Source organism: Meles meles, chromosome 2 (genome assembly GCF_922984935.1).
Source record: "Meles meles chromosome 2, mMelMel3.1 paternal haplotype, whole genome shotgun sequence".
Classification (NCBI taxonomy): Eukaryota; Metazoa; Chordata; class Mammalia; order Carnivora; family Mustelidae; genus Meles; species Meles meles.
The window spans coordinates 194,822,977-194,849,108 of NC_060067.1; the positions used below are offsets into that span (position 1 = coordinate 194,822,977).

Genomic DNA, 26,132 nt, shown 5'->3' on the forward strand with positions numbered 1-26,132 from the left:
CAAAAAAAAATGAGTCATTTTTGCTGATCTCTGATGCGTGGCAATAGAAGATAGCTGGATTCTTGTATTGGCTTCTGTATACATCTGTTGTGATATTTTGGTTGAAGTACATGAAGAAAAACTGGCCTCACACAGATCTTTAGAAAATGGAGGAGTGTTTTAATGCCCTTTCAGTTAATTTTAGATATTCTTTGGTACCAAGATTCCACAGGTATTAGTTTCTTAAATGTTAGTTACAATGTGAAATTTGAGACTAATTCATAGCGTATTATTGTATAACTTACTGATCTTACATTTTGAATGTGTCTTTTACCCTTTCATAGTTTTATAACAGAATGTATAGGTTATTTGGAAAATACTGGTTCGTTGAGCTTACAAATGACGTATTTCATAATACACTATGTAGAAATTATAGTTGTTAACATCACTGCCAATCTCATAAGAAGGCTTTTGGGAAGCTTTCAAACTCAAGTTTGCCAAAAATCCTGATTTTTACTAAAACACTCAGATTTTATTATCACCAAAAAATACTGTCCGTTGTTTTCCTTGAAGGTGACAGAATTTTCATTTATTTTTAAAGATCTTTTTTTTTTTTTTTAAGTAATCTCTACACCCAATGTGGAACGTGGACTCAACCCTGAGATTGAGTCACATGCTCTACCAACTGAGCCAGCCAGACACTCCCAACAGAATTTCTGTCTTTAAAAATAATTTATGTAGTATAAAAATTGGATGCTATTTGAAATTAAATCATTAAAATGTATCTGATCAGGGGTACCTGGGTGGCTCAGTCATTAAGCGTCTGCCTTAGGCTCAGGTCATGATCCCAGCGTCCTGGGATTGAGCCCCACATCGGGCTTCAGTGGGAAGCCTACTTCTCCCTCTCCCACTCCCCCTGCTTGTGTTCCCTCTCTCGCTGTGTCTCTCTGTTAAATAAATAAAATCTTAAAAAAAAATTTTATCTGATGAGATAATGTAGACTGGTCACTGATGCTTTGTATTGATAATGTGCATCTTAATATATTTGCTTTTTTTCTTCTGTGTTATTTCTAGTGCTGAGTTCTTAATTTCAGATGTGATTTATATGTCTTTAAAAGTAGCAGCCTAACATTTGGCTTCTAAAGTATCTCATAAAACTGTCTTTGGGGCACTCTTGATATCAGGTCACTATCTCAAGGTTATGAGATTGAGCCCTCAGTATGGAGTCTGCTTGTTCCTTTCTCTACTCCTACCCCCATCCCACTTGTGCTCTCCCTTTCTCTCAAATAAATAAATTTGTAAAAAAAATTTTTCTTTAAAATTAAGTTGAGGGCCTCTGGGTGACCCAATCATTAAGCGCCTGCTTTTCATCTCAGGTCATGATCCCAAGGTCCTGGGATCAAGCTCCGCATCAGGCTCCCTGCTTCTCCCACTCCCCCTACTTATGTTCCCTCTCTCGCTGTCTCTCTCTCTCTCTCTCTCTGTCAAATAAATAAAATCTCAAAAAAAATAAAATAAAATTAGGTTAAAAACAGTATAAATGGATGTTGAAAACAATGTTATAGAAAATTAGTTAAAAAAATAAAAAAAGAAAATTAGTTAAAATGTATAATATGACTTGTAGGTTTTATTGTTTTTTAAATACTGTTTGACTAAATTATAATTTGCATTTTAAGGGCCCACTGTTCCATTTCTTAAGTACTTTTTGATTCCACAAATTACTAGTGTTTTTTAAAGATTTTATTTATGTGCTAGAGAAAGAGAAAGCATAAGTGGGGTGGGGGGAGGGTCAGAGGGAGAAGAAGAAGGCTCCCCACTAAGCAGGGAACCCAACTTAGGGCTTGATCCAGGACCCTGGGATCATGACCTGAGCAAAGGCAGAAGGAGCCACTTAACTGACTAAGCCACTCAGATGCCTCTTGATTCCACAGATTACAAGAACCACTCTATCTTAGGACTGAGAGGGTGAGAGAGAGGGGACACATCCAATAACAAGGTTCTTGTAGGAAGAAAACACTTCTCACTTTTACAATTGTCAGATTTTTAAAAGCCACCTAATGGAAAATAATTTGTGATACCTGAGCTTTTTGTTCAGGACTGTCAGTGATCATCTCTTTGTTTTAGGATGATTTTGGAGGCAGGAAACAGAAATTCCTAATGAAACAATGTTTTTTACCTAACAAGAATTCCAGAGATAGACCAGGTTTGAGAGTTGGCCAATTCACTGGCTCAAAAATGTCCTTAGAGACCTAGGTTCTACCACTGTGTTCCCCCAGCTGTGATATTTGCTTCATTCTTAGGCTAGTAGGACATGTCTGCAGCAATTTTTAGTATTACATTTAGACATGAGAATGTCCAGAGAAAGGGAAACTCTCTTCCTCTGGCTCTCTCAGAATGCTTTCAACTGACTCACTTAAGTCTCATTGCCCAGAATTGGTTATGCTCCTATTTGTAAGACAGTCATTAGCAAGAGAATAGGATTATTATGGGCTTGACTCCCCCTGAAGTTAGGAGTAGGAATCAGGAGGAGGGAGGTCAGCCTCCTCTTGGGGACTGGGCTTCATGGGGGTAGGTAGGTGTCTTTAAAAGTGAGGCAGGGAGATTTGTTAAGAGTTAAGGAGGAAAGTAGAGATATATGCTAAAAGGGACAAGCAGACTCCTTGTATTTATCCACAAGGCCAGAGTTTCTCGAGCTTTAATATGCATTGCATACAGGGGCACTGGGTAGCTCAGTGGTTTAAGCATCAGACTCTTAATTTTGGCTCAGGTCAGGATCTAAGGGTTGGGAGATTGAGCCCCTCATCTGGCTCTGCACTGAGCAAGGAGCCTGCTTAAGATTTTCTGTGTCCCTTGCCCTCTCTCCCAGAAACAAAACAAAACAAAACAAAACAAAAAAAACATGCATACAGGTCATTTGGAGAGCCTCTTTTTTTTTTTTTTTTAATTTCTTCTCATCGTAACAGTATTCGTTGTTTTTGCACCACACCCAGTGCTCCATGCAATACGTGCCCTACCTAATACCCACCACCTGGTTCCCCGAACCTCCCATCCTCCGCCCCTTCAAAACCCTCAGGTTGTTTTTCAGAGTCCATAGTCTCTCATGGTTCTCCTCGCCGTCCAGTTTCCCTCAACTCCCTTCTCCTCTCCATCTCCCCATGTCCTCCATTGGAGAGCCTCTTAATACAGGTTCTGGTTCATTAAATCTAGAGTAGAAAACCCAAAGAGCCACATTTCTAGTCAACACAGAGGTGATAACCAAAGCCGATTCAGGGACCTTAATGTGGAGTTTCAAGACATTAAAAATCTACTTGGTTTCATTGCAAATAAATGATGTATCCCTCACTATTCCTATCTAATTCATTTTTGAAACTTAGTTGGATATGGAAAGCCGAAGTATTATTCCCACCCAAAATCCCTAAACAGTTTCTCCAAATATAAATGAAGCACTGAAACACTGTTCAGCACGGGAACTAAGCTAAATGTGGAAGGAAAATTGATTCAAGGTAGGGAGCCCCAATCTGAGTGACCTGATTCTAAGTACTGCTCAGAGCTTTTAAAGGCACAGGAACAAAGGTGGCATTTTGCCACTTGGTCCATCTGTAACTGGAGTCCTTAATACAGCAGTCCACAAAGGTTTTTTATAACAGTAAAAGATAGTATACACTAATTATAGCTATCAGTTTATTGCATAAAGCATTTCTTTGTATTACTTCAGTTTTTCAGAGTTCTGATTCATACTCAATTGACCCACTATTTTTCAATTCCAAGAATAATTTCCTAAGTTTTCTTTGTTTTTCTCATAAAACTAAATTGTTGGACCTGGTGAGAGAGGGAGATGTGTGCATGGCCAAGCTATTCCTTTTCTGCACTTATTTCTCAATATGTTTTATCACTTTCAACGTCTGTTCTGTGGGCTGTTCGAGACCTCTTTGGCTGAGCTAATTTCTTCACAACCTTTTCCACCTAACCTGAAGAAGACAAGAGTGATAATGCACAGCACATCCCACAATTATGAGCAGGAGATGTGATCCTATCAGAAAACAGTTGAGGTGGGAACACAGTGTAATCTACACCCTCTCAATTTAAACATTGTCACTAGCTTCAATGCAAAGATGCAATGAAATAGTTTTATTGTTTGAGAAGAAAAAAATTTAGTTATTAAAATATTTGGCCAGAGTTCAGATGGTGAGGGATGCCTATAGAGCTGACAGTGTTAATGTTATTTATTGGTTTAAAATAACGTGTTAACAAGTTTGTAAATTTGAACTATAAAATATTAAGCCTCTGAAACAAAGGTTAATCAAGGAATGTAAAATCAAGTATCCCAATTACAGGCCAGAGAATAGGAAACAGTTTTGAACTTGGTTACTTACACAGTGAGGTGAAGAAAATTCTAGAAGTGGAATCAGAAGACTTTTGGCTTCTGAGTGTATCCATGTGACCATAGACAAGCAGTAACTATTCTGTGCCCTGATTTCTTCATTTGTAGAATGAGGCAGTTGATAGGTTGCTAAGGTGTATTCTAAATTCAGGGTTCTGGGGTTCTGTGAGAACTGTTAGAAGGGAAGATTAGTGTAGCCTACTAGTATTAGATATTTGACTTTATTTATCTGATAGTTGACTTTAAAGTAGATCTTGAAAATTTAGTGGAATTTCTAAATATTTCAGCTTCTTTTAGCTCAGTAACATGACTGATTTGGGGGACTTACTGTCCTCACCCCAAGCCTCTCTTTGCTATATTTATGTTGAAAATGTGTGGTTGGAATTGGGTCTTCGGCCTTGAACTGTAAAGCATTGACTAGGCAGGCAGAGAGAATGTTTAAAAAATGAAATAGTGGAGCAAGCAAAAGTTTATATATTGGGTTATGACATGAGTGTGATATTTGCAGAACAGTGAATAAATTGACATGACTAGATCTGAAGATGCATTTCAGTCTTTGTATAGGTAAAATCAGTTCAATTTAGGAAGAAACTTGAGGGCAAAATAGACACATTTTAGAAATGCTCCTCCTCAAATTTTACCACCTAAGTTTTGTATGAAATGATTAGATACCTCATTAGAGATGTATTCTGAAAAGGAAAAGTAATATAAGAGGTGGAAATGTGATTAAGGAAACCCTGATGAGTAAAGAAAATGGTTAAGCTTACTGCTAACCTGACACCAACGCAGGATGGATGAAGCGAAGTACCTTACTCGAGGAAAAGGTCTGGACCCTCTTTTACTCCGTAAAGAAGAGGCTGCCTGTCCTGAGATGGGCTCCGACCCCATCCTCCCCGGTGGCATGTCTTAGCCCTTTATTGACAGGCTGCAGCAAACAGAGTTCAGAGCAGGGAGTAGGAAATGTCAGATATCCTCAACTCACCACCAAGTGTTTATCAACTTTTGAGAAAAGCTAGAATCCACAGAGAGGCACCAGACTCACAGACGAAGAACATAAACGTGAAACAGAGCTCAGTGATTTTAGAGAGAGGCTGCAAGGACAACACTCTTTTCGCTAATAAAACTAAGGCATGATTTGCCTTTTACGTTCTCCTGTCACGTGTGCATAGTGGTGTTCCAGGGGCTACACTACAATGACAGCACTCTGCAATGAACCCAGAAGCGGATATGAGCATCCAGTTGTCTTTTAAGCCAGGCATTAAAATATGTGCAAGACTGTTAAACTCTGCCCCTCTCCTCGCTAATTTCTTTTCGCTTTTTATAAAAAAAATGATGTTAACCTGTCATTGGTTTATTTTCAGATAAACTAATGTCTTTAAAGTATTTTTTTTATTTCTAACATGGTAAATATTGATAAATATAACTCACATAAACATTCTTTGGAGGGTCCCGAGAGCAAGAAATTTAAGAACTTCTAGGAGGATAGAATTAGAATTGATCATTTCTGGTGTATTAGAGAAAGAATTAGCATAGTTAATCTTCCTAAAAGGGAAAAAACAACAAAAAAGCATTTTAAAAAAGGAAGATTGGAGAAAGAGCTCAAACAGTATAAGTAGATGGTTTTAACTTACCAGAAGATACCATCAGAGCATCTTTAAGAATTTAAATCAAATCCAAACTAAAAAGACATTTTAAGTAGTATAGGAGGAATGAAAATAAAGAGGAGAAAATGGAAGTATCAATCCTAATAGTTTACAAAATAGAATTCAAGATGGGAAAAACACAGAAGGGACAAAGAAGTGTTTTACATTAATAAGCTGACCAAATCTACAAAAATGATTGAACAGCCAGCCATTGATTTGAAATTTGTGATGAAAAGTAGATCAGAACTAGATCATGAGATGGGCAAAGCCATAATCACTGTGGAAGACTGATTGATAATTATATTATACACACCAAAATTAACAGCCTATGTATGGGCTGAACATGGTACATGGGTATTTTGTCTGTTACACAGTATTTTTTTTTAAAGTGATGAAATGCCAGTTAGTATTGCTAAAAATCAAAGTGGAGAGACTCAGAAGCTGGGTGACTTGACAGTGGGGACTGGAGTCCTCTGAGTGCTGGTTTATTGACATGTCAGGTATTTAGGATTTCGAGACTTAAAGACCAGGACAGCTGAAAGAGGGCCCACATGCAGCTTTCCATGTGTCCTGGCTTCTTCTTATATTCAGCCTCAGTATAGCTGGATTTCTTAACATGGTGCTCAGGGCTCCAAGTACAGTGTTCAGAGAAACAAGGCAAAAACCTCATCACCTTTTATGACCTAGCCTCAGAATGTGACCATGCCAGTCGCATAGCATCATTTCTTCCATATTCTATTAAACAGTTATAAGCCTTCCCAAATTTAAGAGGGAGGGACACATACCCTCCATCCTAATGGGAGGACTGTCAAGTTTATGGACAAGTTTCAAAACCTCTTCAACCTATGGCCACACGTTGGTTTGCATTCCTTCAGATATGAGAACACATTCCCCCTTTGCAAAGATCCCACTCCCCGCCACGTCCCACCTCAACATCCAGGGTCTAAATCTGGTCCAAGTACAGCTACACCTCCTCACTCCTGGTTCCTCAGTCATAGCTCTTTGAGTATTTGGACAGTCTTCTGCCAGGAGAGATTAGGAAGGAGTAGTAGATACATTTTCGAGCCACCTAAGTCCTGGTTCTTTTATATTCTCTCTATGTTTTGACTGAAAATTGATCAGTTCCTTTTTTTTTTTTTTTAAGCCTATCCCTCTCCTCTTTCATTAGTATGGGTAAAGTAAACCATTGGTCCTCTCAGCGTCCTCCATGGGATTCTGCTTAGCCGGATCCGCCAGCGGCAGGTATTTTCCCCATTTTCCTTGTCGCCCCAGCCAGCAGTTTTGCTAAAATTCTGCCACTTCATCCTCTACATCAACCATCTCCTCCAGACCCTTCCAGCTCTACTGTCACCTGGTCTCAAAGCTAGTACCTTGTATTTTAGGTTTTTGTTACAGAAGTACCCTAATTCCTGGTACCAGATTTCGTATTAGTTACTGTTGCTCTGAGAGCAAAACCCAAAGCTTAGACGTGTAAAGCAGCAACCCAGGATGACTCAGAAGACTAGGATCATAATGCATGTGCATAGCCTCTTTATGTGGTTTGATTCCTCACAAGGTGGCAGCCTCAGTCTGATCAGACAGTGGCGGCTTAGGGTCCCAGCACAAGTATTCCAGCAAACAAGGTGGGAAGGTGGTGGGGGACTGCATCTCCTCCTTCCCTAGCCATGAAAGTCACAATCTGGGCTGTATCATTTTGGTCCACACAGTCACAAGCCTGCCCAGATTCAAAGGAAGGGGATAGGAAGAATGCCACAGAATTCCACATCTGACAAGTTGTTCATAAAGAAGACAAAGGAAACTAGTAAATTTGATCATTATTCCTTGTATTGTGACCCCCCAACTCCAAGTTTCGGACTTTTTCTTTAAAACTTTAAAAAATAAGCCATTGATGGTGGTGTTTTTTTTTTTTTAATAGGGATCATGAACATGTCTATGATGGATTTTTTTTTTTTTTAAGAACTAACATATGAGTGAGGACTTAATATAGCATGGAATAAAATTTCTGGTGATAGCATAATGTAAATTGTTTAAATGCTGTGTCTCAGTCTAGATGAAAGTAAAGCTGATACGCTAGTGAGTGATGTGTGTTAGATGACTGACTCAGTAAGTAGATCTAGTGATGATGGGCATGATATTGAAACACTATAAAGAGTTGGAGCAAAATTGTTTTGTTAAAATTAGGAAAAGAGTATTTCTTAAATACATGAGTTTAAATATATATGTACATATTTATGTAAGTGTTTGTATTCCTGAAAGTTTATTCAAGTTAAAAAACTTTTTTAGATCTTAATTGAAAAAATAATGGGCCAAGTATTTGAGGTTGCCTCATACTAAAGCATATAACCACTTTAGAAAAATGTAATAGTGATATCTGGTATCAGTATATAAGTAGTACTCCATATATACGTCTTCTGTCATGGAAAGTTAGAGTACTATTTTTTTTTAATGAGTTAGATTGAACTTCCTTTATTAATTTTTTTTGCTATTGCCTTATTTTGCTTCTAAAAACTTTTTTAAATGCCATTAGGAAAACAGCTTTTAATTCCCTTTAAAATTTAATTTTAAAGGCTTTCATATGTGGCTAAATTAATTCAAGAACCTTATTAAATTCGACAAAATGTGTATTTCTTGGAAGCAAGATGATTGAATTATGTACAGCGCACCTGGATCTTTCTAAATATGTTGTTCAGGTTTTGCCATTAACTTAGTATGATTTTCAACAAATTACCAACCAGTAATTCTCTCATTTTTCCTATCAGAAAGCCATTTTTTTAATCTTTTTTTTTTTTAAGTTTTTTAAGTTTCTGTAATCTTTGATAGTCTTTGGCTTAAACATAGGGAGGTAGACTTCCAGTTCTTTTGACTTTGTTCAAATGATTTGACTTTTCTGCACAGTCACATTTTATTTTTTTTTTAATTTTTTTTTTTAAGATTTTATTTATTTATTCGACAGACGGAGATCACAAGTAGGCAGAGAAGCAGGCAGAGAGGGAGGAGGAAGCAGGCTTCCTGCTGAGCAGAAAACCCGATGCGGGGCTCGATCCCAGGACTCTGGGATCATGACCTGAGCTGAAGGCAGAGGCCTTAACCCACTGAGCCACCCAGGCACCCCTGCACAGTCACATTTTAAAACTGGGGTTCAATTTTTTCAAGGCCTCTGCTTTTAACAGTGTAAAATGTTAAGCAAGTAAAAGAATTAAAGGTACTCAAGTGCAAACTAATAATAGTTCCTCTTAAAAAAAATACTGTTAACAAATGTTCTAGTCAGTTAATCTGATATGCTATACTCCTTTGTAGTACAGAGTTAGGCTGAAACATTCAGCAAGCTTAATATTTTTAGAAACTTTTAGAAACGTTTAGTAATTGTGACTTACTGAAAATTGTTACAGAAATTTAAAAATTAAGCATGTTAATAAAATTTCATTTGCTAACAACAGTGTGCAAAATTTTATTTTTTAATTTTTATATAATGTATTTATTTTGGTTTATGTTTAATTAGGAATAAAATGTTTGACTTTTACTGTAGCAGTATTTATTTCAATGTTAATATTAAAACCCTAAAGTATTTTCAGATTAATTTTAAAGTTTCAGCATATTCTGGATTTGTTTTTGCCAGTTTTTAATTGTTGTTTCGATCAGTCATTGCTGAGAACATTTTATTAAGTATGCCCTCCAATTAACAAAAACAGTCCAAGGTGCAAGTATTGGTGTGTTGATGTACTTAACCAGAGGTTTCTAACCTCCCCAACTACTGAGCTGCCTTAAGGAAACATAAAATGGACATGACAAGGGCATTTTCTATAAATTATACCTGCCATAGGACTCGTAACATTTACATTTCTTATTAAAATATTTTCACCATTCAGCATATAACTTTTATTCCCAAAGAATCCAACAAAACTTAAAATTCTAAGCTGCCTCTGAATTTCTTTCAACATAGTTGTAGTCTGGATGTCATTAACACTATTTCATACATACCTTTCCATGAATTAATAGTTTCCATTTTTAAGAGTTAAGCATCAGTACGCACCACCATGTTGCTGTGCTCCTTCAGTCATTTTTCCTTTTCTTGTTCACTTCTTTAGCTTTTCTGCAATTAGATAAAAAAGGACCACAAAAACATCACTTTGATCAGCCTTCTGTAGCACCAAGGAAAAACTACTCTTTCACAAGAGAGGAGGTGAGACAGATTGATAGGGAAAATCAGAGGCTTTTGAAAGAACTGTCAAGACAGGCTGAAAAATCAGGAAGCAAAAGTACGATTCCTAGAAGATCGATTGTTCATCCCCCTAAGTTGTACCATAGTGCCCTCAACAGACAGAGGGAACAGCAAAGGATTGAAAGAGAAAATTTGGTAAGTAACTAAAAATTTTTAGTCTTCAAAGAAAATGAATTGTAATGATTTGTAAGGCCAACTTAACAGGAAACAAGATACAGCCACATTTTAATAATGTGAAAGTAAGTATAGATATGTATGGTATAAAATACATAATGAGCTATGAGTTGGAAGGTACAATATGTGCCCTTTTTTTTTTTAATCATCAAGCTGTATTTTAAGGGAACGTTAAATGAAAATACTGAGAGCTCTCTTACTTGGCTAGGTGTGTTAAGTCAGTAGTTAGTATAGGAAATGGTATTCCAAGGATCAGATACGCATATCTTCTGTGACATGTTCAGTCACTTGCCATATCTGTTTCACTGTATTGTATCCTTGCTGGACTGCTACTTGAATGTGTGAAAGACATTGATTATTAAAAATCCCAAAGTTAACACTTCGGTGTTCTAAGGTATGTGGGGACTGTGGAAAATCTCCCCATTAAAAACTATTCTTCGTAGCTTGTGATTTTCTTCCTAAAATTACACTCATCATAATTGCTGATGTTTACTGGGCTCTGAACTAAATGCCATTGTTACAAGTGTCTCCAAATACTAGCTTTTTGAATCCTTCAATAATTCCTTCTGGTGGGTATAGTTTTCATGCCCTTTTTACTGATAGAATCACTGAGACCGAAGGGGACAAGGTAACTAACCTGGGGACACAGAGCGTGTGAGTAAAGGGCTGAGCCAAGATTTTAACCACAGGTATTGTCTTAAACTAAAATTAGACCCTAATGAGCACACAAATTCAGAGCTAAAATAATTGAGAAAGCTATTATTAAGATGACTGGAACAGTTTGCCGAATCCATCCTCATTATATTTCATCACCAGTATAGCCCTATTTAACCATGTGCTTTCCTAAACCTGTACCAACTCTTGTAAAAATGTTTTCTTGCCATCACTAAATTTTTTTTTCTTTGCTATCACTGATTTTAAGAGTTGGGGAGCTGAGAGGTGTATTTACAGAAAACAGTAAAGTCTTAAACCCTTCAGGAGGCTTACCCTACATGTGGTAACGAGTAGGGACCAGCAAAGCAAGTTGAAATGAGGTTGATGGGTAATAAGCTACACTATAGCATTCTTCACGTGACTAGCAGTTTTTCAAGATTCATTCATTCAAGATTCATACATTCATGATTTTTGAAAATTTGAAATTATGTCATGAACATTTGGGTTTACTCTGGTGCTGATTTCATTTAACAAGTAATTGCGTAGTCCATACTAGTCTACAAATTTTATGTCATTTAATCCTCATAGCAACCAAATAATGTAGAGACTGTTGTCATGGAGAAGAAAATGAGACACTGAGTGGGACACGGGGACTTGCTCAAGGTAACAGAAGCATATGCAGGTTACCAGCTTTGTGGTCACTTTTTTTTAACAGCTTTTTGAGATAATACACACACCATAACCAATTAAGGTGTACAATTCAGTGGGTTCTGATATATTTAATTTTGTTAAGTTGTAGTAAAACATACAGAAAGTAAAATTTGCTATTTTAACTGATGGAAGCGGTCAGTTCAGTGGTGCCATCAGTATTTCCAAAACTTTTTTCATCACCTGAATGGAAACCCTTTACCTATTAATAACTCTCTTTTCCCCCTCCCCCCAAGTAACCTCTAATCTGCTTTCTGTTTCTATGAATTTCCCTATTCTAGATTTCATATGAATGGAGTGATAGAATGTTCGTTGTTTTATGTCAGGCTTATTTCACAAAGCATAGTGTTTTCATGGTTCATTCATGTTGTAGTCTAAGAGCTTCATTCCATTCATCTGTACATGGACATTTGGGTGATTTCCACCTTTTCGCTATTTTGAGTAATTTTGGAGTGAACATTGATAGCTAAGTATCTGTGCCTGCTTTCAGTTCCTTTGAGTGTATACTTAAGACTGGAATTGCCGGATCATATGGTAATTCTGCTTATCTTTCTGAGGAACCTGGGTTTACTTTTGCACAGTTGAAACCATTACTATATAGTGACTATTCTGTATATTACTAGGATGAACCCTGTTAGTAGCTTCTGTTTACAGCTTCTGTCATCCCTCAGGTCAGTTGTACATTTCAGTTCTTTTAATACACTGAAGAATTACCACTGTTTTGTTCTTTTTACTTGGCATACTTAGTAGTTTGCCTATGTGTGAGCAATATTTTTGTCCCATTTGTGACAGTTAGATCTTTGGTATACTTGAAAACAGTAGAAATATAGTGTGAGCCACATGTATAATTTAAAATTTTCTAGTAGTCACATTAAGAAGGTTAGTCAAAAGAAACAGGTGAAATTCTGGTAAACCATTTTATGTACTGAATAAATTAAAAATGTTATAATATGTAACCAGTGTAAAAAATTAATGATGAGATATTTTACTTCTTTTTTTCTTTTTTGGGTACCCGGTCTTTGAAATCTTTAGTACATGTTACATTTAGAACTCATCTCAATTTCGACTGACTGTATTTCAAATGCTGTGTTAGCCACATATGGCTAGTGACCTTGGACATTACAGCTCTAAATCAAAAACTAATTCATGCAGAAATGAAAAAAGTAACTTAAAGCTGAAAAGCAAAATAAACATTTTACTGTAAAATATTATGTTACTGCAGGGAGAACTCACCTTCACATTTGTGTTTAACCTTCATTCTCTAAACCAAAATAAAACTTTTCTTGGCTGTTTCTACAGTCATTCTTCATAATGACTGATTAATTTTTCTTCTAAATTTATTATAGTTTCTGTTGGAATTGTGTTAAATTTATAATTTAATTGGAAAGTATTTGGCACTTTTAAAATACTACCTTCCTATAGTGTGTCCTTTCATTTATTCACGCCTTCTTCTTTTTTATTTTTTTTCAAAGATTTTATTTATTTGACACAAAGAGAGAGATGACAAGTAGGCAGAGAGGCAGGCAGAGGGGGGAGGAAGCAGACTCCCTGCTGAGCAGAGAGCCCGGGGGTTCGATCCCAGGACCCCGAGATCATGACCTGAGCGGAAGGCAGAGGCTTAACGCACTGAGCCACCCAGGTGCCCCACCTTCTTCTTTTTTAATTCAACCCTTCTTATATTCTACCTTAGTAAAGTTTCGTGGTTTTCTTCAAAACTATATATCTCTATGCTATTGTGCATGAGGTATTTTATTACATTTTCTAACCGCTTGCTTTTGTAAACTTTTTATTTATTTTATAATCAGCCACCTATTAAATCCTTATTTAGGTTCACATTAGCTCTAATAGTTCCTCTTTGTGAGCTGATTGACTTTTTAATGTTTGCTGTCCTGTTCATAATCAAACATGCATGCATACACATGTGTACACACACACAAGCACTTTCGTAGCTGTGTGTCAGATATGCTGAACAAACAGGGTCCATTTCTTTACATTTATGATTTGTATTCCTTCATTGACCCCATCTCTAGTGATAGAGACCAGTGCAGATGGTTGACGGGCACAACGGCTAAGGCTATTTAGACTGACAATTCAAAACAAAGAAATTGTTCCGTGCTGAGTAGGTAGAAAAGAAGGGCAGAGACACTGTATGAAACTGAGTGTGCTGTGTTTTATAGTTAAAAGCATACTGTTAATCCTTCTGGTGAAGTTCACAGTCTTCATTATGTGTTTCAAGAGGCAAATAATTGTCTCCTCATTGTCCCTCCTCAAGGGAAATAAATAAAAGGAATAAAAAAGAAAAAGTAATTTTTATCCAATAGAGGGCGTGCTTGCTACATAAAGACTCAGAATTTGTTAATTTCCAAAAAGGGAACTCATTTTTTAATACATGAATTTTGAAATATTCTTTTTTAAAAAATATTCTTGGGACGCCTGGGTGGCTCAGTTGGTTAAGCAGCTGCCTTCAGCTCAGGTCATGATCCTAGCGTCCTGGGATCGAGTCCCACATCGGGCTCCTTGCTTGGCAGGGAGCCTGCTTCTCCCTCTGCCTCTGCCTGTCAGTCTGTCTGCCTGTGCTCGCTTGCTCGCTCTCTCTCTCTCTCTCTCTCTGACAAATAATAAAAAAAAATATATATATATTCTTGTTAAAGCATATTTCCTTATGTTCATTTGAATATAATATGAATCCTATTTTCATGAAAGAGCACCAGAATAATCTTAGCAGAAGGCAAGGACACCATGTGAGTGAGGGTACTTAGTTTATATTTCACTTTACTATCTAAAAGAAATGAGATTATTTCATTATTTTAAATGTACGTCAGTTTCCTGAACTGTGAAAGAAGGGTGTGAGGAGTAATTGAAGCAAGATCAGGGAAAGAAGTAAGATTCCTGAAGGAAGGCATAAGGATTAGAGCCTAGAGTTCAAATGGAGCTAATTTATTAATTTTATTTTTTTACTTTCTGAGACTACATATACATATACACATACATTACATGTGTATGTAATTAGTCAATTTTAAAGAAATAAAAATATGTAGGCAATAAAGTAGAATACAGTCTTTCCACTCAGGAGTTCCTCGTTAAAATATATATGTTTTTTTTTTTTTTAAAGATTTTATTTATTTATTTGACAGAGAGAGATCACAAGCAGACAGAGAGGCAGGCAGAGAGAGACAGAGGGAAGCAGGCTCACTGCCGAGCAGAGAGCCCGATGCGGGACTCGATCCCAGGACCCTGAGATCATGACCCGAGCCGAAGGCAGCGGCTTAACCCACTGAGCCACCCAGGGGCCCCAAAATATGTATGTTTTTAAAGATTTTATTTATTTGAGAGAAAACAAGGCGTGGGGAGGGACAGAGGTGGGTAGAGAGAGAAGCAGACTCCCTGTTGAGTGGGAAGCCTGATGTGGCTCTATCCCAGGACCCAGAGGTCATGATCTGAGCTGAAGGCAGCTTAACCAACTGAGCCATCCAGGTGCTCCCAAAATATATATATATTTTTAAATTTTATTTATTCATCTGACAGAGATCACAAGTAGGCAGAGAGGCAGGCAGAGAGAGGGAGGAAGCAGGCTCCTTCCCGAGCAGAGAGCCCAATGTGGGGTTCGATCCCAGGACCCTGGGATCATGACCTGAGCCGAAGGCATGAGGCTTTAACCCACCGAGCCACCCAGGCGCCCCCCCAAAATATTTTTAAAGTAAAAGTGATGCCCCTCCCCCATGCTCCCATGCTCTTGGACATGTGCATGCTCCCACAAGTCACGCCCTGTCTCAAATAAATACTCTTTTTTTTAAAAAAATGAATTAAGGGGAGAGAGATAATGTCACAAAAATGAAGATTTATAGTAAGTCTCAACTCTAGTGTAAGGATTCAAGTGTGAGTGTTGAATAATCAGTACCTTTGCTCCAAGATCAGTCTGGGTTTCCTTCTTCTCTGGTTACTGTCTGTGTCTCCTTTCGTAGAAGAAAAAAACTGTGATAACTAAGTTTGACTTCAGTTATAGAAAAATAAGAACAGTCCTGGTTTTCCCTGACTGTAGAAGGCTTGTTATCCTTCAATGTCCTTTAAGGTCTTTGTTTTATCACTTCAAAAAGATAAAGCACCTCTCCTCTGTTGACAATTGCAGAAATATTAACATAATATTCATTTGTTTTAACTTTCTGTTTCCTAAAGAGGATAGGATTCAGGCTGGATTAGTTTTCTTTTGAAAAAGAAGGATACTTCTATAGAGAAAATAAATATTTGGACAAACTATTTTGGGATTCATTGTTAGAATTTGATTAGAGTAGCAGTTCTAAGATTTTGTGAACTACAGATAGGTTAAGTAACCAATCTTACCATTTCTCAGTTGATGAAACATAAATTTGTTTAATGTCTGCTATGAGCTATGTCAGACACCGGAAGGAATATTAAAGTCTAAAATATTGCCCTGTCATATAATTTATGACGTAGCTAGGAAGGTAATACTCTTTTATGTCAGACAACTAGAAAATACATAAAACAGTATTAATAATAGCATTAATATTTAATAATTCTGTACTGTATGCCAGGTATTGCTTTGAAAATTCTATATGCATTATATCACTGCTTGAAACTGACTCTTGGAGGTTATTTCATTGTTAATATCCATATCAAGTCGTGTTGTCAATAGTCAGTATCAGAGCCAGGATTTAAATCCAGGCCTTTGTAACTAGATAGCTTACATTTCTGGTCACTGATACAAATGTTAAAATATTTTGAACTGTCATTTTAAAGTTGTACCCAGAAGTTCTAAACCTTTGACTAGATTAAACTGTATCTACTTTATTTTATAATTTATACCGTAATCACTGCTTTGTATTTTAATAGTCTCCATAAGCACGAGCTATTTCTGTTCGTTATCCCTTAGCTTTTGCTTAGCTCCTTATATTCTTATGAGACATACAAGCTCAATATGGGATATGTTCCATGTGGTCTGGATAGCATTAATATCTCTCTTATTTCCCAAAGTTTCTGCATATAAACTTGGTAAATGTCATTATCAGGACAACAGAATGGGTGTATTCTTTGCCTTATTGTCAAATTATCTCAGAATTGATTTTGATCATAATTACTTCATATGTTTTACATTTGGTGAATAAGCATTGCAGTTTTCTTAAAATTAAAAAAAATACATCTAGCCAAGTAAATTTAGGAAATTAGTTTATCTAAAAAATAATGAGGCTTCTACCAGCAAAAAATCAAAATTGGTAGTTAACTGAAAATAACAAGTTTTCTGTCCTGTCTATCCCACCCTCCACAGTTCAGTAGGTAGTTAATAGGATAATCAGGTAGCCCAGCAAATGTTGCTCTGCCCATTAAAATACATTGGCAATGCGATATACAGGAAGTTTCTTAACTCAGTTGTAAATGTCTTGCTCACTCAGGCACGCAGTAGTGTTCTCTTCCCAAACTATAAATGACCTTACAGGGCATATTTTAAAAATGTTTTTTCCTTACTATTCCTTCCAGTGTCTTGCAGAGCTCAGAGCAATTACAAACTGTAGATAGAAAAGGCATAACCTTAGGAGGTTTTGCCCCTAAATTATACAGCTTCTCTGTGTGCAGCGAGAGAAAGACATGTTATGATGCGGCAAGACCATAGACCATACATGGAACCGTGTTTAAATCAAAACTCTCCGCTCAGCAGAGAAAACCACTAACTCTAGTTGAGTCTGGCTTCCTGAGGGAGTTAGGTCTATTCTAACCTTGAAAGACTGAAAACTGAGAAAGGCCATTTCATGCGAACAACAACAACAACAACAAAACGAAAACAAAACTGGCAGGCTGAGATGTCGCAGTTGGTCGGGTTGCTGCTTCCTGTGCACTCTACCTCTGCCATTTGTCTCCAGGCTCAGTTCATTTCTGTAAAACCTTCTCCTTTCTCTGAACGGCTCTTCTCTGGAATATTTTGACTTGTTCTACCTCTGGAATTACTCAGAACACTGATTAGAATAAAAGGGTAGCAGGGAGACTGATAAGAACAAACACAAAGTTGAGAAAAAGTTCTGGAGTTGATTGGTGGTCATGGTTCATAATGACACGAATATACTAAATGCCACTGAACTGTATGCTTTTAAAATGGTTTAAAATGGTAAATTTTATGTATATTTTGCCATTAAAAAAAAAAAAAAAAAAACCTTAGTTGAAGCAGAAGGAAAAAAACAGATTGTGTGAGAAAACTTGTCCTGTGACTGAACTCAGGAGGCTGGTTTTATTACTAGGAATCTGAGTGCTGAACAACAACATTCTCTTTTCAAGGAAAGATCACCTGGCTACAGAGACAGTTTAACTCAATAAAGAGATCATAAGACAATCATAAATCAATTCCTTGATCCATTTGGTCTGCTTAAATATTCTTTTCTTAACAATGCCTGGCAAAATCAAGCAAAAGAAACTCTTTCCACCTTCTAATATGTGAAGAAAGAAAAATTTGGAATGTTACTCATTAGATTCTGTTACTGAATCATATTAAAATACCACATTATTGGATATTATGTAGCCCTTACGTTCTAGGGGCACCTGGGTGGCTCATCAGTTAGGTGTCTGCCTTCAGCTCAGATCTTGATCAGGCTCCTTGCTCAGCGGGGACCCTGCTTCTCCCCCTCCTTCTACCTGCCGCTCTGCCTACTTGTGCTATCTCTCTGTCAAATACATAAATAAAAAAATTTTTAAAGTTTTACACTCTAGAGTAGTTGGTTTTCAGACTTCTTACCAATAAAAAATTTTTTATTTGTTTTTATTTTTTTCCAAATTAAATATGATGCAGAATCTTTAGTATATAATACAGGCAATGTGGAAAGCATAGAGGGGCTGGTAGAAGCTAGGAGTGCAGGACCTGAGAGCCCTGCCAACTTGGCCTCTCTTCAGTGCCCAATGTTGGGGCCCAACTGGAAACCGAACAGGTTAAAAGCCAGGACTCAGTAATCATATACAGAATTTATAGTAGTCTGGATAGGTTTATGGTAATTTCTAGGGTTGAACACACTGGGCTTTTAGCATCCTATTACTCCCATTATGTCCGTTCTGTGGTTTAGTGTATCTCAGCTTATAGCACCTTTCCAAAGACCGTAAGGTGATGTAAAAGAGAGATGTACCTGTGATCAGGTGTTAAAATCATAGTGGTTTTACAGGATAGGTGGACCCTTAGATTTTTCTGAGAGTATATATTTTCCATACAGTATCTCAAAAATGATTTAAAATCTTTATTTCATAACTATCAGGTTCTATCCAGTATTTTCCTATTTAACACTAATTTGAAGGAATATCTGTACCCCTATGTTTATCACACAATAGCCAGACTACAGAAGCAACCCATGTGTCCACTGATAGATGAATGGATAAAATATATATATTTTGTATACAATGGTTATACAATGGAATATTATTCAGCCATTAAAAGGTTATACAATGGAATATTATTCAGCCATTAAAAGGAATGAAGCCTTGCCATTTGCAACTTGGATGGATCTAGAGAGTATAATGCTAAACGAAAAAGTCAGAGAAAGACAACATGATTTCACTCATATGTGGAATTTAAGAAACAAAGGACAAAAAAGCAAAAATACCAGACCCTTAACTATAGAGAACAAACTGATGGTTACCAGAGTGGGGGGTTGGAGGATGGATGAGACAGGGGATGGGGATCAAGAGTACACTTACCATGATGAGTACATGAATAATGTATAAAATTGGTGAATCCCTATATTGTACACCTGAAACTAATGTAACACTGTGTTTACTATACTGGAATTAAAATTATTTAAAAAGTATTTGCCTTCTTAAAAACTTATTGCTGTTTTGCTGAGTTATAACTTACTGCTTATTGGTATTTATCTAACATTGACTTTCAAATTGATTGTCTTTAAATGAAGGCTTTATTGAAAAGGCTTGAAGCTGTGAAACCAACAGTTGGTATGAAACGTTCTGACCAGCTGATGGACTATCATCGCAATATGGGTTATCTCAGCTCATCACCATCCTCAAGACGAGTGAGATCAACTCTTGGCCAGTACAGCCCATTAAGTAAGCATGTTCAGAATTATTTTGTACTTACGTTTGTGTATTTCATCCTTTTAAAAATATATAACATTATGTTATCAGTAGTGTCTTTGATAACGGAGAGACTTAAGTTCATTACATTTGTTAAAGGAAGAAATGAGTAGATAACACTGTTTAAAAGCTACTGAAACATTCCCCCTAACCAGTTAAGAATTATTTGTAGTAACATCCGGCCTTTATATGTATTTTGTCTTCAGTACTGGATATCTAAAACGGGAATTGGTCTGTAGAGTCATCAGATATAATCCCTCCTGATTGTTGATTTGTCATCAGCACACACCCAACTGGTGGTGGATCCCAGAGAATACAGCATCCGGTGACCACTTAGTGGTAGGGGGTGTGACATCGCGGTAGGGGGTGTGACATCGCGGAAAGGCTGGACATCCTCACATACAGAAGTCTGTGCTCTTACTTCACGTATACATTCTAAACTATAAAAAAGAGAACGCAGTATTAGAAGAAAGTTGGACTCACAGGGCGGGGGTGGGGGGAAGGGAGGGAAGAATGAAACAAGATGGAACTGGGGATGGAGACAAACCCTAAGAGACTCTTAATCTCAGGAAACAAACCAAGGGTTGCTGGGTTGGGGGGGGGCAGGATACGGTGTCTGGGTGATGGACATCAGGGAGGATATGTGCTATGGTGAGTGCTGTGCACTGTGTAAGCCTGATGATTCACACACCTGTACCCCTGAAGCAAGTAATACATTATATGTTAATTTTTTAAAAAGTCCCAACTCCCCAGTGCTCATGTGAGTCTTAAACACTCACATGACTAGTAATTCCATTCATTAATTTCATCCTTCAAGCATCACTTCCTTGGTATAGTTAGTGACTAAGATAGGAGGATCTCGTTCCAGTAATTCATACTTAGCATTGTGCCTTGAATGTGATAAATTGTTGAATAAATTCATAAATAGTTAATCCTTTTTTTTTTTTTTTGATTTTTCACTTGAATCACTTGAGCAGCTTTTTAAAACCTTTATCCCCATCTCAGATCTACTGAATCAGTATCCCCTAGTGTAGAGTCTGGGCATGTTTATTAATATATTTTTAATTTCCACAGGGAATTCTGAAGTACATTCCTGTTTGAGAATTATATTAGACTAATAAAAATGCATGTGAGGGAAGAAACATTTATTCTGGACTCTAGGAAAGGAAGTTTATCAGGTGATGATGTATTTATTTAGTTTAAATAAAATTATTTCTTGTTCTTCATATATTTTCAGGAGGAGCTTCTAGAACATCCAGTGCTACCAGTGGTCTCAGTTGTAAGAGTGAGCGACCAGTTTTTGACACGTCCAGTGGCCTGTTACTAAGACCTAAGCCCCCTAATGTTCGTACGGCTTGGTTATAAAAACTTTTTTACTTTAAGCATTGTTCATCCGGTTCTTAATGAAGTGCTCTTGTATATTACTACAGTTCTCTGTGTAAACATCTCTAATTTAAGATATGCAACAATGAGTTGTAATTGTATTGTAATTCAGTGCAAAATTGTTTTCAAAAAGACAATGTAAAATCAGTGTTTCCTATGAGGATGTGTTTCTGTGAGATGCATATGTATTTGATAGAGAAATGGTAGTATGCATGTATATTTTCTCGACGTAGAAATTGATTCAGCTCTTACACTGACAAAACAGTTGTGATATCACTGCACATTGAACCCAAGATGTTAACTATATTGTTCGTTTTATGTGGTTTTTTTTATAAGCTTTAAACTATGAGCATAGCTCCTAAATTTGACTTTTTCTCTTTGCTCCAGAATATAAGTGGTACAACTCATAATTTGTTTGTAAAACTTGATTGTACACTTTCTTATTATGAAACAGAACTTGAAATTTGTTCTCATTGGTGGGCGGGCTTAGATTTGGTGAGTGCTTGTGCTAGGCTTGTGCTAGGGCAGTCCTTGTGATTCACCAAAAGCATCTACTACCTCTGTTATAAGTGTGCTGAGTTAGATCTTAAAAATGTAATCAACCATTCCAGACCATTTCAAACTGTGAGTATTAGGAAGTTGAACTTGGAAGGCCCTCTTCCTTATTCTTACACATTCAGGTAAAATACCACTGACGATGCTGAGAAATGAGGTAGACTTTAGAGCTACGGTCCACTACATTGTGAATTGGTTGTCCAAGGACCAGATGACCATACGCAAAGGCAAATATTTGTTGAGCAAAATAGCACCACCAGTTTGAATAGCCAAGAAGCAGATCCTCGGTTGTGTCAGAACAGTGTTTTAGGCGATACTGTTAAGTTGTGTTACGTTTAGTGTTTGCTGTATCAAAAGAGAAGGTAAATAAGAAATGCATGGTCTAGAAGCTTTAGAAATTCCAACTACTGTTTTTAAGAACTGAGAAAGAAAACTAAAAGATAAATGGTAAAGGAAAATAGCACACATTTGTTGAGGCTACTTTAAATGTCATCTAATTTCTTGTGTTGTTTGGTTTGGGCTTTTGGGTTAAATCCTGAAGTATCATTTTTGCCAGTGCCACTTTTGAAATCCTAGTAATCTTAATGGAATTAGTAATGGCAAATAGGGTTTAATATAGTTGACTTTTGAAATCAGAATATTTTCTGTCAACCTGTGGACTCTTATTTCATACAACAAAGTGTATCTCGGTTGTGGTTGCTTCTTCTGTCTTAGTCATCACTTTTTCATTACTGGCCTTTTCAGTATACCTTTAGAATGTAATGGATTAAATGCTAAATCTTTCTTTTTAGTATGAATTCTTGATCTGTAACCACAATAATATTTGTTTAGTTTTCCAGGTTAGCTCAAGCTTTGTAGTGTTTGCTGAACTTACTTTCTGACCATGTTGGGCAGTAAGCCAAACTGCATTTTGCTAAATATCAGTTCAGAATTTCTTGGTCTTAAGTTGTTATTGATGGATTTTTGTCTAGGATAGGGCCATAAAGTGTGGGAACAGTGGTGTTAAAAAATATTCACGGGAACACGACCCGACTGTGAGATTTCTCTGCTGCTTTCTTTGGGCTGTAATGTTTGTTCATTGTTGTTTGAAGCTCTGTTCTGGTGACCAAGTTCTTAGATCATTTAGTGCTCTGCTTTATTTATTAATTTTAATTACACTAAACCGAGGGTGTTTTACTTTGTTGTGTTTTTAGCTTATTGCACTTTGAATGTTTGTATAACAGCTTATCTTTATGAAGAGATAAGATAATGCTGAATTTATAACTCAGCATTTGGACACCTGCCTGATATTGTAAGCCAGTTTTTAATAATTGAGTTTTAAGTTGTTAGGGAAAATATATATATCTGAAACCTTTAAAACTTTTTCCTTTCATAATGACATTAGTCTCTGAATATATTTTATATGGCCTTTGCTGTCCTATGTCTGGATATAACACATAATTTTATAGGTAAACCATACTTTGACTTTAGATACTAATTTAATGCCTTTAGTCTTTATTGCTTTGACGGGGAGGTTAATCTAAATATTGCTGACAGTAGGGATTCAACTTGAAGTGAATGTTGGGAAGAACAATATTCATCTTTTCAAAGCAGAATTTGTAATTCTCTTGTTGTTATTATTTCCATGTGATAAGTAAAAATAGAAGGAGAAGAGTTGAATATGCTATTCTCTGATAGAAGTCACGGAACTTTGAAGTTGTTATGGTTTAAGGGACACCTTCATGAAGGAATCATAAAGATACTATTTTCATTTTCAAGAACTTACAAAAAGGTAAGGGATCCTCTAGCACTACTATATATTTGGTTCACTTGGACCTAATATTTATACTTTGAAGATTTACATCTGCATCCAGAAATTATACTAATCTAGGATCTAAACTTATTAGGCAAGATCCTAATGGGGAATTATTTTCATATCTGTCAAATGTTAAACTAATGTTGCCTCCATCTTAACAAGATTTTATGAAAGGTTTAGAACTATTAAGATTTTTTCCTAAGGGATAGCTCTTACTCACAATTTCCTTGCTTTTTTCAATCTCCATTGAAAAGCTGCATTCTTCACTACTACTCCAAATAAAATTTTTCTGGTTTACTTATAAATGTAGTGTAAAGCAGTTGTTTTCAAATCATTGACCCAATGTCCAAAATGGATATCTAGACAACTTTAAAAAGAGGTCATTATGGTGCTTGTGTGCTTCTCATCTTCAGATTCAGATACACACACTGTGGGAAGTATTATGACCAATAAAAGTGTGGAGACACAAGTTGAATTTATTATATTTTAATTCATAAAATGTTTACTATCTTAAATGCCAAAATCTTAACCTATACATGATTGTATACCATCCAAAAAATGTTCTTAATGATAATGGCTACTTTATTTCCATGAATAAATTAGTAATAAACTTAAAAATCAACATCTTTTTTTTTTAAGATTTTATTTATTTATTTGACAGAGATCACAAGTAGACAGAGAGGCAGGCAGAGAGAGAGAGAGGGAAGCAGGCTCACTGCTGAGCAGAGAGCGCAAAGCGGGACTCGATCCCAGGACCCTGAGATCATGACCTGAGCGGAAGGCAGCAGCTTAACCCACTGAGCCACCCAGGCGCCCTCAACATCTTTTTTTAATTTCCCAATCTGTTACATGTTTTAAGGCCTGAAGAATTAGCTTGACGTAGCGAAGAGAAAAATGAAAGACTTAAAGATAACTGAGTTTTGATCCTGTACCCATCTCTTACATGCATTTTCTTTTTTTTTCCCATAAATTAAGAAGTGTCATCTGTATTTTCATGTTCCCATTTTAAAAAATTAGAATAATAACTTTTATGTGCTTTACATGCCTAAGAATTAGAATGAAGTTGGAAGGAGGGGGTATTAGCTGTTTATATCTTTGAAAGTATTACATTTATGTGGGAACAAGTTTGCTTATAATTACATCGTTGGTCATCTCTTCAAACCCCACATCATCTAATTTGTTCTGTAAAATTGCTATGATGCTGCATTTGACACTCTTAGAGCCTCATGGAATTTTTTTTTTTTTTTTTAGTGTCCACATCAACATTTCACATGCATAATGAGTGATAAGAAATACCCTTTTTAAAACTTACTGCTAAAACGTAAGTTTAGGAACTTTTTTTATGAGGGTTTAATGTTGTTATTAAATAACCTGTAGGAATAAATCACTGAGCATTTCCCGTAGTATATTTGAGTTCCCAACTACGGAGTTCAAGGATGCTTAGAGCAAATATTACATCATAGCAGAAAGTGTTACTTGCTTTTAAGGTTCCGGTGACTGTTTTTTAAGCCACTGAGAGATATTTCTGGACCCACCATGATACAGTCTTAAGTGTCTATACCTCTTTCAGGGTATACTTTGTAAGTTCAGATAAGTTGCACTGTTTATTCTAAGATGATGTTTTTAAGATTTTACTCTTTTACAGAGTAAAACTTAAGAGGTAACGTCATTAATTTACTATAGTGCGACATGGGGTTTTTTCCTAGCAAACTAATTTCACATCCACTGTTTTAAGATAGTAAAAAAAAAATTTAGGTAGTCACCAAAAAAAACTATTAAAAAGTATGGTTCTAAATTTTTACAGTATTTATGTTACAATGATAGTCTTCACCAACAATCACACATTTATTTCATGTATTTGAAAATTATAGCCGATCTCCAAGTTTGCAGTGTACTTTGTTTTCTTGATTTCACTCTGGGAGTGTTTTATTTTATGAAGAAAATACCTAGTACTAAGTAAATACATCTTCTTTGCATGCAGTTATATATACTAACCAGAAAAACCGAATTCTGCCATTAATTTGAGAAGATTTTGAAATTCTATTTTGGGAAATGAGAAAGGGACATGAGAATGGCATTCCAAAGATTTTGTTGTTTGCAGTTGATGTAAATATTACAGAAATACAGAAAACGACACAAAACATAAATGTAACCTCATATATTGTTACCAAGCAAACCTGCATCACCACTAACCAGATCCAGAGTTGGGGTGTTGCCGGGACTCACAAGATCCTGGGGGGCTCCCTACCAGTCATGAAGCTCTTTGCCTGCCAGAAGGTAACTACTGTCTAAACTTCTAACACCCTTCCTTGTGTGGTCTTGCCTGTTTTTGATTGCCATGCATATAGAAAAGATTCTTTTGTGTCTGCCTGCATTTGTGGAGCATGTTTACGTTACTGATATCTTCATGGGGTTGCATGTGGCTGTAATTCATTTGTTCTCATTTCTGTGTAATACTCCAGCGTATGACCAGCTCAGGATTTATGTGTCCATTCTGTGCTTGATGGACCTCGAGGTGGTTTCCAGGTTTCCGGTTATTAAAATTATGCTGATAGGAAGATTTTCAGTAGA

At 36.5% G+C, this 26,132-nt stretch overlaps 1 protein-coding gene across 3 annotated transcripts in view; it reads left to right on the forward strand.

Annotated features, from left to right (window-relative positions):
* CFAP97 (cilia and flagella associated protein 97) overlaps window positions 1–23,862 on the forward strand; it is a 38,417-nt gene extending 14,555 nt beyond the window's left edge. For all 3 annotated transcript variants that reach the window (XM_045998413.1, XM_045998416.1, XM_045998414.1), the window contains exons 3-5: window positions 10,089–10,357; window positions 19,651–19,801; window positions 21,066–23,862. In XM_045998413.1, the coding sequence (XP_045854369.1) occupies window positions 10,089–10,357; window positions 19,651–19,801; window positions 21,066–21,193 (548 nt within the window). In that variant the 3' untranslated portion in view covers window positions 21,194–23,862. The remainder of the gene's footprint in view (window positions 1–10,088; window positions 10,358–19,650; window positions 19,802–21,065) is intronic.
* Window positions 23,863–26,132: the final 2,270 nt, after the last annotated feature.